This window comes from Muntiacus reevesi, chromosome 12, assembly GCF_963930625.1.
Source record: "Muntiacus reevesi chromosome 12, mMunRee1.1, whole genome shotgun sequence".
Taxonomy (NCBI): domain Eukaryota; kingdom Metazoa; phylum Chordata; class Mammalia; order Artiodactyla; family Cervidae; genus Muntiacus; species Muntiacus reevesi.
The window spans coordinates 17,513,973-17,530,044 of record NC_089260.1 but is presented as its reverse complement, the minus strand read 5'-3'; the positions used below and the strand labels follow the sequence as shown (position 1 = coordinate 17,530,044).

The window sequence follows — 16,072 nt, the reverse complement described above, 5'->3', positions numbered from 1 at the left end:
CTTATATGCTGCTTGTGTATGAAAACAGTTTGGCAGCTTCTTATAAAATTAAACATATACCTACCATAAGAGCCTTCAGTCCCACTCCTAGATATTAGCCCCCAAAAATGAAAGCAGATGTCCACACAAAAACTGATATGTCAGTGTTCATAGAAGCTTTCTTCATAGGGGCCAAAAGCAAAAACACAACCAGATGTCAAACAATGGGTGAATGGATAAAGAGCCTGTGGACTATCCATACAATGGAATACTATTCAGTAATAACAAGGAATGAACTAAACTCTGGATCTTAACCCAGGGATCAAACTCCAGGTTGGAGGCCCACACAAATGTGCCCAGCTGATTTTTTTTACAAAGGTGCACAAGCAATTCAATGGAGGAAGGATACCTTTCCAAAAAAGAAAAAAAATGATGCTAGAGTAATTGGACATCCAATGTTGTTGTTGCTCAGTCACTAAGTTGTATCTGACTCTTTGCAACCTCATGGACTGCAGCACGCCAAGCTTCCCTGTCCTTCACTATCTCCCAGAGTTTGCTCAAACTCATGTCCATGGAGTTGGTGATGCCATCCAGTCATCTCATCCTCTGTCAACCTCTTCTCCTCCTGCCCTCAATCTTTCCTAGCATCATAGTTTTTTCCAATGAATCAGCTCTTTGCATCAGGTGACCAAAGTATTGGAGCTTCCGCTTCAGCATCAGTCCTTACAATTAATATTCAGGACTGATTTCCTTCAGTATGGACTGGTTTGATCTCTTCGCTGTCCAAGGGACTCTCAAGATGTCTTCTCCAACACTACAATTCAAAAGCATTAATTCTTTGGTGCTAAGCCTTGTGATCTGTACACGACTACTGGAAAAACCGTAGCTGGGCAAAAAAGAGAAATGAATCTCAAACTAGTGTCATAGAATCCATGACAAGCATACAAAATAGGTGACAATTTTAAAACTATTTATGCCACTACTAGAGGAGAAGGAAATGGCAACCCACTCCTGTATTCTTGCCTGAAGAGTCCCGTGAACAGAGGAGCCTGGTGGGCTGCTGTCCGTGGGTTCACACAGAGTCAGACATGACTGAAGCGACTTAGCAGCAGCAGCATGCCACTACTGGCTAGGATTACATCTGACTGCATATGACAGACATGCTTAACCTTATTAACAAAAACAACAGAAATGCAGGTTAGGACTAGTACAGCAGTTCCAGGAAGCTGTGAGAACCCCAGGCCCCTTCTGCTTGGTTGCTCCACTTTCCTTGATATTCCACTTCGGTCCAGGCTGTCCCAGCCCTCACTGTGTCCACATTCTGGCAGTGAGCATCCTTTCCCTTTCTGGACACTTCCCAGAACTCTCACATCAAACATCCCTTATATCTCTCAAGTGTCACTTACTTCCAAGGCCCACTTAACTGGGTGGACAGGAAGAAATGTGATCTTTTACTCCAGGGAGCATTGTGCCCAGTTGACTATCAGAAATTCTACTAATGTTTCTAGAAGAAAGGAAGAAGGTGTATAGGAGCAAACTTGCAAACTCTTCCACAGACCACATTTAAATTTGTTTCTTTGATGGTTCTCAAGCTTTTATCTTCTTAAAATATCTAAACAAAAAATATGATGATTTTTCTATGAAAATACAAAACACCCAATGCTCACTAACTGATTCATCACTCATTTAATAAATATATCTTTACATTCTCAAGAAACTCAAGGGGGAAAAAAACCCCTAATTATTAGTAGAAAACAATTCTTACTTTGCCAACAAAGGTGCATATACTCAAAGCTATGGTTTTTCCAGTAGTCATGTATGAATGTGAGAGTTGGACCATAAAGAAGGCTGAGCACCAAAGAATTGATGCTTCGAATTATGGTGCTGGAGAAGAACTGCAAGGAGATCCAACCAGTCTGTCCTAAAGGAACTCAGTCCTGAATATTCATTGGAAGTACTGATGCTGAAACTGAAGCTCCAGTATTTTGACCACCTGATGTAAAAAGCCAACTCTTTGGAAAGGACCCTGATGCTGGGAAAGACAGAAGGCAAAAGGAGAAGGTGTCAGAGGATGAGATAGTTGGATGGCATCACTGACTCAGTGGACATGAGTTTGAGCAAACTCCAGGAGACGGTGAAGGACAGGGAAGCCTGGCATGCTGCAGGTGATATTTTAATTCTAATAGCCTCTTTTAAGCTTGTGTCTTGGGTCTGAATAAAGTAAATATTTAAAAAATGACAGTGTCCATTTTATTTTCAATATTTATACATAACTGGATTATATAGGTCTTCTTTCTCTATTCCTTTGACTCTCCTATCTCACTTTATCACTAACCAAATCTCTCTTGGGGTCCTTTGCAGAGAAATGAACATAAAGAAAATTTACTCAGTTCTTCTTAATAAAGAAATACTTCCTACTATTTCTAGGTTTAAATAAAGAGAATTTGTTTATCAGTGAATTTCATTTATTCAGGTTATTATTCAAACATAGTAACATTACTAATTTCCAACATGCTATTCTCTTTAAAAACTCCATTTATTTATTTAGTTATTATTCCTCCATTCAACCAGTCTTGACCAATTACCTACAAAGAGTGGCTAATATATTTGTCTTTCTCACCAAAATGTGACTCTATTGAGGTCCAGCAGTGTCTTTTTTGTTTCCATCTTCCCCCTCTCAGCACCTGTTACATCTGGTGTTTATTTAAGTAGCTACTCAACAAACATCTATTCAAGAATGAAAGAAAGAATAAATGTGGTCTTTCCAGAACCCAGATCCATTGATGGTGTTCTGTTTTCCTAAAGACAATGAAGACCATCCATGATGATGTTGAGTGTTTCACTGACATTCCAGAATCCCCTGGTCCTTATAATATTTATTTGCCCTTCCAGAAAGGCCCTGAGATGTTTCAGCAAAGAACAGTAGGGTACCATACAAAAGCCTGTCTTAGAACTCACTCTCCATTCTCTGACTCTCTTCAATAGATATTGGGGCTTTTCCTGTATCTATCGTCCCCTCAATTCTCAGTCAAGACCAACACCCACTTTTACCTGACCTCTGCCACTCAACTTACTCTAATAAAATAATCAAGTCTTCTTTGTCAGCAGCTCAGGGTTAATTGTTCTTTCTGAAGCTTGACCTTCGTACTGTTTCTAATCCCTACCCTCTCATATCTACAGCTGCTGCCTACCAGAATATTTTGACTTATTTATGCTGCTTGCATGCATAAGCTATTGCTAGCTGCACTGCTATGATAGGAAAGTCACAAAAGGAAGGTGACCTCATCTTATACGTTGCTTAGCTAGATCTTTTGGCCAATGGTGATTTATAGAAACAATTCAACACATGTGTCCTTTCCTTCTACTGGTTACTTACCAATTCAAATATTCTTACAGTTGTTGCTTGGGTTTCTTACAGTTGTTGCTTATTCATTTTTTAATTGACCAAGTCTGAAGTCTTCTGACTATATTAGCCTTTAAAAAATCAATGTTTAACAAACAAGTGAGGCATTAACTGTACAGAAGTTAGTCATGTTAAAAACACACAACTGACTGACCCAAAACAACCATCTCCTATCCCATAGAGTGGGTTTGGTTTAAATTTCCTGTCAAATTGCTGAAATATTAAAATGTTTCAGGGATTCTTTTAGAATTTCATGGTTAAGAAAGTGTGTAAACTACTCCTAAAAATAATTTCAAGTTGAGAGAGACTGCCCCAGTCCAAGAATATAGAAACTCTGCTCTTAGGTTCTGAAAAACTTGATGGTCCTGGGAAAACTGCCAGAAATTCACATTGCCCTTGATTCCTTTTCCAGATGCCTAAAGGTTCAGGGGCAGGCAGGGGGAGAGGGGAGAGGGAGAGGATTTTTAAGTCTTCTAATATACATGCATTATTCTATTTTCAACCCTTAATGAATCCCAAATGTTCCCTTCACTTATTCTTGGGTCCTCAGGGCTGAAATACAGTCCAGAAAGGCACAAATTCTTCTTCTAACCTTTTCACTCCATGATTACTTTTGAATTGTAAATCATGCACTTTTGAAACTGTGAATTCCCAGCTGCTTTCACCTGCCTCAAATGATTGTCAAATGATGGAAAGCTCCAAGGGATAATCAGATATGGCAGTACCTGTACCATTTTTCATTTTGCTTTGTATGTATGAGGATCTCTCATACAAAATGATTTTTGAATTCAGAAAATATTTCTGGTAAGCATCATAAACCAGTACCTTCATTTCTGCACCACTAATCTCAGTGGTACCTTCCAAAAGTTATTTTAATGCTTAACAGCAAATTAAAGTTTTTACCTTGGCTTACAAAATATAAAAACATATCAAAAATATAATTGATCAAGAGGATGGGAAGACAAGCCACAGACTGGGAGAAAATAATTGCAACAGACTAACAGAGGGCTGCTTTCCAAATTACACAAAGAACTTAAAACTCAACAATGAGAAGACAACTGGATTAAAAAGTTGGTCAAAGACCTCAAAAGGCACCTCTTCAAAGAAGATATACAGATGGCAAATAAGCATATGAAAAATGCTCCACATCATTTGTCATTGGCAAAATGCAAGTTCAAACAATGAGATAACACTACTCGTCTATTACAATGGCCAAAATCCAGAACACTGACAACATCAAATGCTGACAAGGATGTAGAACAATAGGAACTATCATTCACTGTTGGTAAGAATGCAAAATGATACAGTCACTGTGAAAGACAGTTTTGTGGTTTCCTACAAAACTAAACATACTCTGACCATACGATCCAGCAATGGCACTCCTTAGTGTTTGCTCAAAGGAGTGGAAGACTAATGTGCATACAAAAACCTGCATGTGGATGTTTATAGCAGCATTACTCATAACTGCCCAAACTTGGATGCAACCAAGATGTCCTATGGTAGGTGAATGGGTGTATCACAGTTTTGTGGTACATCCAGACAATGGCATATTACTCAATCCTTAAAAAAGAAAAAAAAAAAAATCATGGAGGAATATTAAATGCAAATTACTAAGTGAAACAAGCCAATGTGAACAGCTGCTATTTTATGATTCCAACTATATGGCATTCTGGAAAAGAGAAAATTATGGAGTCAGTAAAATGATCAGTGGTTACCACAGGTTAGGGGGAGAGACAAATAGGTGGACAAGAGAATTTTTAGGACAATTTTTAGGAAATTACCTTGTATGACACTATAATGATGGATATATGTTATAATTTGCTGTTGTTGTTTAGTTGCTAAGTCATATCTGACTCTTTTGTGACCCATGAATTGTAACCTGCCAGTTTCCTCTGTCCTTGAGATTTCCCAGGTGAGAAGAGTGGAATGGGTTGTCATTTTCTTCTCCAGGGGATATTCCTGACCCAGGGATCAAACCCAGGTCTCCTGCATTGGCAAGCAAATTCTTTACCATTGAGCCAGCAGAGAAGCCCATATGTCATCACACATTTGTCCAAACCTGTAGAATGTACAATACTCAGAGTGAACCTAAACGTAAATGTTGAACTTTGGGTGATAATGACTGTAAATGTATTTTAAGAAAAATACCACTCAATTTTATTAATTTAAACAAATATCCCACTCTGTGGGAGATGTCAAAAATAGGGGAAGCTATGCATAAGTGGGTGCTAGAACTATATGAAGCTCTGTATCTTCCTCTCAATTTTGCTATGAATCTAAAATAAATCCTATGATACTGGAGACGGCAACTGGAGACTTAAAGGTTAAGATATTAAAATAGTGCCAAGTTACAATCTTTGCTATAATCTTTCCCATTTTCCCATTAAAGTTTCATGAAAAAGTTTTTGAAAATTAAGAATCAATCATTTGCAAGAGGTATTTCCATTAACTACAGTACAGAGGGAACTAAATCAAGAAACTTTATCATCAATACTTTATCCTCAAGAAAGAAGAGCAAAATTGGTAGGAAGAAGCCTTGACACTGTTATTCAATCAGAATCTCCAGATCCCAGGAGAAGGCCCAGGAGAATTACAGAGAACCAGGGAGGCAGGGGTGGCTGGCTACAGAATGTGATGGATAGACCCCTGGCATAAGGAGCTGCAGATAAAGCATTGTGGGGAAGCACCCTGACAGCCTGCAGTATTCAAGACTGCAGTTTTTCCATTTATCATAGCTGATTAAAGACAAACCCCAGATAGCCTCTGATTCTTGACAACATAAATTCCCCTCCTTGCAGACAACTGGACAATGGGTCAGGGGAAGATCCTGTCATGGAGGCTGCTCCACAAGTGATAAATGTAAATGTCTGCTGGATTCCAGCATTTGGGTAGGTGAGTGTGTTCCTGTACTCTCCTACAACTTTAGATCTATCTGTCTTTTCAAGAGGATGGCAAAGAGAAGCAGAGGAAATTTCATCTGCCAGTTGGCCAACTCTGAGACTGGAAGGAATTTCTCTTGTTGATATGTAACAGGAAAACAATTGCCACCTCAACACAGGAATGAAAAAAACTCTCTAGTGCAAGGAAATAGAGACCTATCTGAAGACTCCAAAGAAGAGCATACAACTGAAGGTGATTTACTACAGGAAAAGAAGACTTTAGAAAATGTATCTCTGTACTTAATGGAAGGCGGGGGAGATAGTGTCTATTGATCATTAGTAAATTAAAAATATAAGGCAACTAAAATTTCACTGTGGAATTAAAAATGCCATTGGAGGCAAAAAAGCAAAACTGACTCGGCTGATGGTCAAATAAGTAATTTGTAGGATGAATATGAGGTTCAGGGAACCTTTCTCACTTCTCCATGGACAGTGCTCACAGCTCAGATTTCTCAAAACACAATCTGCTTACCTTTATGAGCCCTTACTTCACTGTGCTTCTCTGTTACTGCATTTGGTGTTTGGGTCTGTCCCTTGACTGTGTGTTGCTTCAGGGAGGGAGTATGACCCATGTATTTCTATCCCTCCAAAGCAGCATAATCTCTGACCAGTGGGCCCTCGTTAAGGGCCTGGTGAAGGTATGAAATGAGAGCTCACAGTCGACTTGGGGTTCTTATTGGTTTACATTTTTATTTTTTTAATCAGCATGCGAAAAACCCAGTCTACGACCAAAGTATCACAGGACACCGTTTAGAGACTTGGATGTCAGGATAGAGTTAAAAGATAAGGACTGAAAAACAAGTTGTTGTTTTTTTTTAAGAAAAACAATGTTAAAACAGTAGACAAAAGAATGAGGATGGCATCAAGTAAATAGAAAATTAAAAAGCAGTTAGACTATTAGATTGACCAAGAATTGAGAAAACATTACTTTCCTAAAGTCATTCTAGAAGTCAATAGATTAGTTGAGAATACATAAAATACATCTTATCACAAGAGCAGGGGCCCTTACTCTCACTTCTTTTCCCTCCCTGTGCCTTTTTTCTTTCACATTTCCTCTTAAAAAATAAAACAACAAACCTTTACCATGCTTTGGATTTGCCAGTGACATCTACAGACATTACAGTGCGAGCTGTTATAACATAGATAAAACCTAAATTTCAGTGGCTTAAAAAAGAAAAGGTATCCCTGGATAAAGTCCTAAAGGATCAAGGCTGACCTTTAAAGGCCTTCAGGGACTCAGACTGCTTTTATCTTATGGTCCCCCTCCTCTAAAGCCTTGGAATCCTCTCTATTTCAGCTGGCATATAGAGGTCCAATAACAGAACAGAACCGGGATGGGGAATTCATGTAACTCTATGGCTGATTCACATCAGTGTATGACAAAACCCACTGAAAAATTAAAAAAAAAAGAAAAAAAAAATAACAGAACAGACGTTAAAACAAGGAGGTTTTTACAGATCAAAGCCACAAGTGGAGAACATGGCTTTGGATATGTCCTATTAGTGCCCAGTCACATGCATGCACACTAAGTCGCTTCAGTCATGTCCAATTCTTTGTGACCCTATAGACTGTAGCCCTCCAGGCTCCTCTGTCCTTGGGATTCTCCAGGCAAGAACAGTGGAGTGGGTTACCATGCCCTTCTCCAGGGGATCTTCCCGACTCAGGGATTGAACCTGCATCTCTTATGTCTCATAAACATATATATATCATTTAATCTTCAATATCATTTAATGAGTTAAGTGTTTTTATTACCAGTACTATATTGACAGTAATATCAAGACACAGAAGGTTAAGCAACTTGACTGAGCCAACAGGGTTGAACAGTGAAGAAAATAAAACAAATCAGACTACTAGTGTAGTGAAAGTTTCTAGTAAGTGTTCTGGAGTTCAAGTTCATAGGTTCTATTTCTTTGTTTTCAATTATCCTTGCCATATGTTATTCCTATTCCTCAAAGTACTTATCACTTGGGACTTCCATGATATTCCCTATTCTTGCTTCCCTGCAACCTCATTACACTTTATTACATGAACACGTTGATCTGAGTTTGTAAAACCTAATAGTTCCTGTCCTTTCACCTCAAAAGCCTTGCTATTTAAAGCAGGAGGCAAAAATCTAATTTAGCTGTTTTCTAAGCTGTTTCCACAACTTATTTATGCAGTGAAATCCCTAAACTTCCTCTAAAACAAAGGGCATATTTTCTATCTATATATATACTTGAGCTATTAAACAACCTCACTTTTTTTGATGGAGTGCGGATTATGAGAAATGTTTCATCCCACAGACAGAATCCAGGTCATGGCAGTGAAAGCCTGGAATCCTAACCATTAGGCCACCAGGGAACTCCCATCCCTTTCCTTTTAGGAAAGATTTTTTAAACTTAGTATCTTCTGTCTTTCTGGTGCTGAAATCTGGTATAAAACAAGAATTTCTTTTAAAGAGACAAGAATTTCTTTTAAAGAAAGCTTTTAAAATATTAGTCATTTTAAGTGAGTCACTCCCTAAAAGAATTTGCTTGAGAGTCAAAGAAAGGTGACTTTAATATCCCAGAAACAAAACTCTGATCAATTCGTTCATCCATTCTGTCTACTATTAATCTGTTCCGACGGGGAAAATAAAATACTGAAATTGAACTGGTCAGTAGAAAACCCTCTTTCTGGTTTATATTTTACTATCTGCCAGTTGGAACTTCAGGCCAAATGTGGTTTGTAGAACAGTCTTGTGGCACAGACACTGTATCCATCATACAGAACAGACAAGGTGCTCTGAAGCGCCAGGCACTGGAAGAGTGACGAAACATTTTACGTGACAGTTACCGATAAATTCAATCCTCTAGGGAACTTGGAGGCTTAACTCCTGGAAGGCTCTTTTGTCAGCTGTGCCTAAAGCAGGGCCCTAGTATGTGTTCGGGTTTGTAGGTCAGTTGGTAAAGAATCTGCCTACAATGCAGGAGACCTAGTTCGATTCGCTGGTCGGGAAGATCCCCTGGAGAAGGAAATGGCAACCCACTCCAGTATTCTTGCCTGGAGAATCCCTTGGACAGAGGAGCCTGGCAGGCTACAATTCATGGGTCACAAAAGAGTCGGACACGACTTAGCGACCAAACCACCACAGTAGGTGCTTAATAAAGTGATGTTGGAAAAGTCAATGAGGCCAAGATGGAGCTCACACATGGGTAGCAGAAAGAGTTCTTGAGTTCTAGAAACTCTCAATGACTTTTGCAATTGGTTTGGTAGGTCATCCAGGCACTAATGTTTTCTAAGTTCTAACACTTACCTAAAGGAAGACGGATCAAAGACATTTCACACAGTGAATGCATGTCTTTGAACTTCCTGAAGTTGACTGGGTGGAGGCCCTACCGTTTTAGGTTGGCACGTAAACGCGGCACCTGCAATTTCCGCCCTTCTCTTTCCGCTCTTCCTGGCTCCTGGTCCCTGCTCCTCACCCCGCCCGCGGCCCACCGCCCGCTGGGTCAACCCGGGCCCTGGGAACAGCACGTCCCTCCCTCAGGAGAAAACAGGTAATCACGTTTTAAACCACGGAAGCATGAGGTCTCTTATTTTGGAGAGAAAAAAATTCAACCTACGAAAAACGAGGGAATACAGTCAAACCTCTATGCCTCCTGTCTTGTTATGGCCTCGAGCCCCCTCAAAGTCTCCACCTAAGGACGCCGGCTTTCCCTCTCAGAGGCTGAAGGCCCTGTGAGAGGCTCCTCCCAGGCCTCACCTCCCGCCAGCTCCGCCCGCCACACCTCACTCCCATTTGGTGCCCACCCATTGTCTCCTCGCAGCTGTCACGGCGCACTGATGCCCCAGTCCCGACTGGAAAAACCAACTGGTTGCTCAGTCCACGTACTGGGACCGGACGCCTCCCTCTCTCCCGAGCCTTAAAAGGCCTCTGGCCGCCGTCCCTGAGGTAGCAGGTAAAGCGGCGGCAGCGGAAAGGAGAAAGGGAGGGGCCGCGCGCCCCGATCGCCCCGCCCGGCGTGTGTGTCAGGGGAACCTGGGGGTCTAGCGCGCCACATTGCCCCTCCCCGACCCTTTGACCGTGCCCCGCACCCCCAAGTCCAGATCATAATGCCCGTGCCTTGGAGCCGCTCTCGTAATCTAGCCCCCGCTCGGATGCCCCCGGGGGGCAGTTACCGCGGCGAAACACGGAGGGCGGGGCGGGCCAGGCGGATGGGAGGGGGCGGGGGTGTGAAAGGTCCCGGATGTTGCCGAACGGGCGCCCCTTCTAGAGGGAGTAACTGGCGCAGGCGCAGAAGGGTCGCACGAACCCTAAGGTGGGGGTGGGGAAAAATTGCCTCCCGACTGATTTTGGGGGAGCGAGCCGGAGAAGAGTTGCGGGGGATCCGAGGGGAATGCGAGGGAAACGGTGGGGATACTGGTGACCAGAGGAAGAAAAAAAGAGCTTTCTGTTCGGGCACCCTCAGGACAGGAGTAGAGAAGTTGGAAGCCAAGAGGGCTGGGGAGGAGAGTTGGGAGCCGAGGGAACGCGCGCGCTCCTCCGCTCGCCCTCTAGCGCGGGCGGGCAGGACGGCCGCGAGCTGGGGAGCGGCGGTTGCTCTGGGCCCCCAGAGCTGTGGGCACCAATCAACGGTTGCCATAGCAGCGTTTGACGTCATCGTGCGTGTGGTGCCCCTGCTGCCGGGGCTGGTGATTGGAGGAAACCCCGTGTCTGCGGAGCGGCTGTAGCCTGTGAGCTGCGAGATCCAGGGACAGAGTCTCAGCCTCGCCGTTGCCGCCCAGAGACTGCTGATCCCCGTCCGTCCGTCGCCACCTACTCCGGACACAGGTAAGGGACTCAGCCGCCGCCGCCGCCTCGCCCCGCTCCTTCCTGTCCCAGGCCAAGCATTCGAAAGCGCGGGAACAGTCCCCGCTCCGCATCCCCTCAAGCCCTGCTCGCCCGCGGTGGGGAGCGGCGCTGGGCTGAGGCGGAGTCTCCTCAGGCGGAGACGGGCGGCGGCTTCTCTTCCGCTGGGTTCTGGCGGGCGGCTCGCGGCAGCCTCTGGCTACTTGCTTCCGCATCGACGCTTCGGCCCGGAGGGGCGCCCGGTCTGATCCGGTCCCCGGGGATAGGGGGTGGTGGGTAGGGCGACCGCACGCCAGGTTTCCCCCAGGGACCCGCCCGGTTGCAGGCCTCCCGAGGGTGACCGAGGCAGCGCCGGGCGCGATCCGTTCCTTTTTCGCACCCCCCACCCACCCCCCGACAGCCCCCTCCTCCGCGCCGCCCCACTGCCCGCTTCCGCCCGAGAGAGAATGACTCGGCGGCCGCGGGCATTGCAGTGGCGCAGGTGAGGCCGCCCCCTCCCCGCCGCCCCCCGTCCCCTCCCCCCGCCTCTCCCGCCCTCTCGGCGGCGCAGCCTCCGCGCCCGGCGCTGCGGTGGCACCCAGCCCTCCTCCCCAACCTGGGCGGCGGCGGCGGCGGCGGCGGGAGTGTCGGCCCTGGTCACGGGGCTGCGAGCCAAGGCGGCCCGGAAGCGCCCGCCAGGTAGAGCGGGGCGAGGCCGTGCTTCTGTCGAGCCGGTCCCGGGGTGGGGCTCGCCCGAGACCTCGAGCCGAATTTCCCGGGTTCCGCGGGGGTGGTGGTGGGGGGGGGGCGGGGAGTACTTGAATATTCCCGGCGTGGTGGGGGGGATGGGGCTGGCTTTCTGTCTCCGCGTGGAGGGGGGGCGGCGGTGTTCGGAGCCCAGGTAGGGGATAGCGTTGAGGGTGGGAAGACGGGGGACCACAGGACTCGCTCGTCCTCCCGGGGGTGGGGGGGCCTGGTAGACGTGAAGGTCCGTGCGCTGGTGTGTATCGACCGGGACCCCGCTCGGCGGGGCGGGTGAGCCCGCGCGTAACAGCCGGCGGCGGCCGGGCTCGCCTGGGTGTGGCTCGCCCCCTCCCCCACCGGTTGCAGCTGTCGGGCCCCCGGAGACTAAAGGAGCACCCGCGGCGGCCGGTGGCGGACGGACGCCGACGGGAGAGTGGGGTGTGTCCGCGGTCGGCCGCTCGTGGTTCCGCTTCTGCGGGGGGGCGGCCCCGGCGTCCGTGCCCTCGAGGCGAGCGGGCGGCTCCCGATTCCCAACGCAGGCGGGGGCGCGCGCCTCTTCCCCGCGCCTCCCCCACCCCGGCCCCGGTGGGGGAATTAACACTAGGCAGTAGGTTGGGCTCCTTGACACAGATCCGCCATGACAAAGAGGGAGAAGCGAGGACTCGCGCGGAGGCACCAGCCTGGGCGGAGCCAAGGAGGGGGGTTGCGGCTGGCGCGGACGGAAGGGTTTGCCCTTTAAAGTCACAGACGGCCCGTTGTCGTTTCACCCACCTCGAAGTCTTCCGGCGGTGAAGGGTTAAATGGGTGCGGCGAGTCCTGGGAGCGCTGCTTATTCTTTGAGAAACCTTGTCCACTTCCCCTCGTTACTGAGGGGTTTGGGAGAGGAACCTTTGTACTGGTTGTAGATAATTTTCTTTTGAAGTAGCATTAGCCGGAGAGCCTTTTTTGATTTTTAGGGGGGGAGAATTGGTAATTGCAAGAAAGGGGTGGAGAGGTTATGCGAAAATAGATTTGGGGTTTGACATTGAAAACAGTATACTTCCTATTTAAGCTAGCTATCTAGTTGTTTAAATACAAAGGATTGGTTCCGATTTGGTTTTTTAAAAAGAAATGTTTTGTGGGATTTCCCTGGGAAGGTAAAGAAAGGGAGTCAGTTCCCATAGTGAGTGACAGTGATTCCTGTTTTCATCGTAAGTCATGTACCCTTTGGGACCACCCTTTGGGACCACTGTAGGGGCTAATATCTCTCTGTGCTGCTTCAGGATCTTTCTGAAGGATGTCTTAAGGAATAGCACAACGGGGGAAATTGAAAAGTCCAGAAATTTAAAATGAGAAAGAATTGGGAAGTCTTGATAAGGGCAGCTTGAGTGATAATGTATTCAATTAATTTTTGACTACTAGAAACGAGGCAGTAAGCCTGCATTTAAACAGAACAGTGACATCAGAAACATTGATCACACTGGGAAGCATTTAGTATCTATTTTAGTGCTCATAGATAGTAAGAATTGAAGTTCCAAGTCTCATGGGTTGTTTTTTTTTAAGCCCATGTGCGTATAACAAGGTACAGATGAAGCCTTAGGGTTAGTTATTGATCCTTGGTGGTGGTTTTACATTCACAACATTAAAATAAGCAATGTGGTCATTTCTCCCAGGAAATTTGCATGCTATGATCAGCTCTTGCGAAGATCAGTGGACTTGGGGTGGGAGTGTTTTCAGCTAAAATTTAAACACTTGACAAGAGCAGATATTAACAGTAATGGATATGAATTACATTAAACTGACAGGAGTCATGATTTTGAACGTATGGTAGTGTTCTTCATAGGTGCTATTTTCACTAAAGAAAAACTGCTTAATTTTGGATTACCCAGTGATATTTGAAACCAGAGTTGAGATTTTGACCAAGTAAGATAAGGGTTGGTTTTTAAGGCAGCCTTTTGGGTCGTGTGCTTCAATTTCATTTGAAATTAAGGATCTTGTGAACAAAGATGAGATAATGTAATTTTAGATTTGCTAAACCGATTTTAATGGCTTTAAGTGTACACTATGCATGCTGAGTATGCTATTTTTTTTTTCACTTATTCTGAGCATCCTTTTGTGAAGTTTCATTGAATTCCACATGTAGAGAATCTTCCTTCGGTAATTAGGTTTGAAGTGTTAACATGTTTACAAAGGGTATGATTTTTAGTCTGTTTGTTTTACTGGAAAAAATATCTAAATGCTGCTTTTTTCCCCCTGCAGAATATCCAGTCATGGATAAAAACGAGCTGGTACAGAAGGCCAAACTGGCTGAGCAGGCTGAGCGATATGATGACATGGCAGCCTGCATGAAGTCTGTAACTGAGCAAGGAGCTGAATTATCCAATGAGGAGAGGAATCTTCTCTCAGTTGCTTATAAAAATGTTGTAGGAGCCCGTAGGTCATCTTGGAGGGTCGTCTCCAGTATTGAGCAAAAGACGGAAGGTGCTGAGAAAAAACAGCAGATGGCTCGAGAATACAGAGAGAAAATAGAGACCGAGCTAAGAGATATCTGCAATGATGTACTGGTGAGAAACCGCTCAGTCTAGTGTCATTGTAATACAGGGTTTCTGTAATGATTATCAGTTCCATTACTCTCAACTTTTTCTTTCTTTGATTTCTCTCTTCCTTTTAAAAATAGGGTGTTCTAAATTTCTAAGTCTTTCAGGGTGTCATTACTAAAATGTTAGAACAATTGTGGTTAGATTTGTATAAAATGAATTGGGATGATTATCAGTCAGCTCAGATAGTATATTTTGTTCTAATTGAAAAGGTAAAGTAATCAAATTATCATTTCAGTTGTGGTTAGAATATTTGTAGTAGTTCTAGAGCTGATTTTTTAAAAGTATATAGATGCATAGAATATGCGGGGGGGGGGGGGTGGGTGGGGAGTATATAGATGCAGAAATTTTACCTAGGTTGCTTTATGTAAGATGTAGTAGAAATTGTAGACTTAGTAGCCTTCCCTGGGTTAACCACTGAAATGTTAATGTAATGAGTCAGCCGTGCAGAAAACTGGCTTGACAGTTGTTTTTGCCTTTCTGCATTTAAGTATTGGAAGTCAACTTTGAACATTGACAACCGCATTAAAAGATAATGAAAAACTCAAAAGCTTGATTTTCCAGGTTCAGTCAAGAAGTATTTTAAGTATTCAGTGTCTACTCCGTTGAAGCACTGCTTCTCTAAATAGCTTAAAAGACTTGAACATTACATTTTGGTTATTTTTAAAATTTTCTTAGAAATGGTGACTTTCTATGTCAGAAAAGTTGAAATAAAAGGACAAGTTGGCGAACAGTGCAACCGTTTAGCATATAACAGCCTGTGTATTCTAGCACTTTCATTTTTTAATGAACTGGGAGTTTGTGGAATAATATTTAAAGTGGATTTAACTAAATGATTACTCTTAAATTGCAGATGGGTACTTTTAGATACACATGGGTCTCTGACAGGGCTCCAGTATATAGAGAGAGGCAGAATCCCACTTCCTCTGAAAATCAGCTGCATTTAGTATTTGAATCTTGTTCATGGAAGAACTACTATAACAAGCTATATAGAATTATTTCTGATGGGGGTTTGGAATTTTTGTTAAAATTGTAATGGTATTATGATTCCTTTACAGTAGTCTAACGTTAATGGAATAGCTTCAGTTCCTAAATTACGAGTATTTTTTTTCAAATGATAATTTACTTTAGACTGTCCTTTTAAAGAAGAATAACGTTTTCTATCTTAATGTGGGCTATAGTCTTTTCATGTGGTATCTATTTGTAGGTAGTTTGTTTTTGATTGCTTACTTGAAATCTTTATATTGATAGCTATCATTTATTTTTAAAATGAGAAGGGAGTTCCATGCTTTTCTTGAGACTAAATGATAAATGTTTATCTTATGCTTTGCTAATGTAATAAGAATATTTAAAATTTGGAAATATGTTTCCTTATAATAAAAAAAATGCTGTTGGACTTGTCCCCACCTTCTTTGCTGTTTACTGGTAAGAACCTGAGTGTGTTATTTAATTTTGTTCACTCTAATGTTTTTCCCCCAGTTATTATACCTGATAGATTAAATAATTAAGAGTTTTGTTATTTCCCTTAAGACAAAAGTCAGTTTTAGGAATAAAAGGGGATATGGTAACATTCACCCTCTACTAACAGCTTATTTGCAATTCCAGGTAGGTACTTGCATGTTTTCCACACAAAAAGTATAAA

The 16,072-nt window shown here is 43.8% G+C and overlaps 1 protein-coding gene and 1 long non-coding RNA gene across 3 annotated transcripts in view; one reads left to right on the top strand and one right to left on the bottom strand.

The window, feature by feature from the left end:
• Positions 1-287: 287 nt before the first annotated feature.
• LOC136145167 (uncharacterized) lies at positions 288-9,986 on the bottom strand. The gene is made up of 4 exons (XR_010658709.1): positions 9,596-9,986; positions 5,164-5,441; positions 3,356-3,453; positions 288-388 (listed from the first exon to the last, which is right to left on the bottom strand). It is a non-coding gene; the product is annotated as an uncharacterized lncRNA (long non-coding RNA).
• Positions 9,987-10,963: 977 nt separating this feature from the next.
• The window catches only part of YWHAZ (tyrosine 3-monooxygenase/tryptophan 5-monooxygenase activation protein zeta), a 34,561-nt gene continuing 29,452 nt past the window's right edge, over positions 10,964-16,072 (top strand). The window contains exons 1-2 of one of the 2 annotated variants that reach the window (XM_065903424.1): positions 10,964-11,113; positions 14,093-14,397. In XM_065903424.1, the coding sequence (XP_065759496.1) occupies positions 14,104-14,397 (294 nt within the window). In that variant the 5' untranslated portion in view covers positions 10,964-11,113; positions 14,093-14,103. Of the gene's footprint in view, positions 11,114-11,786; positions 11,810-14,092; positions 14,398-16,072 lie in introns of those variants that run through there. The other variant, XM_065903425.1, reaches the window with a different exon arrangement.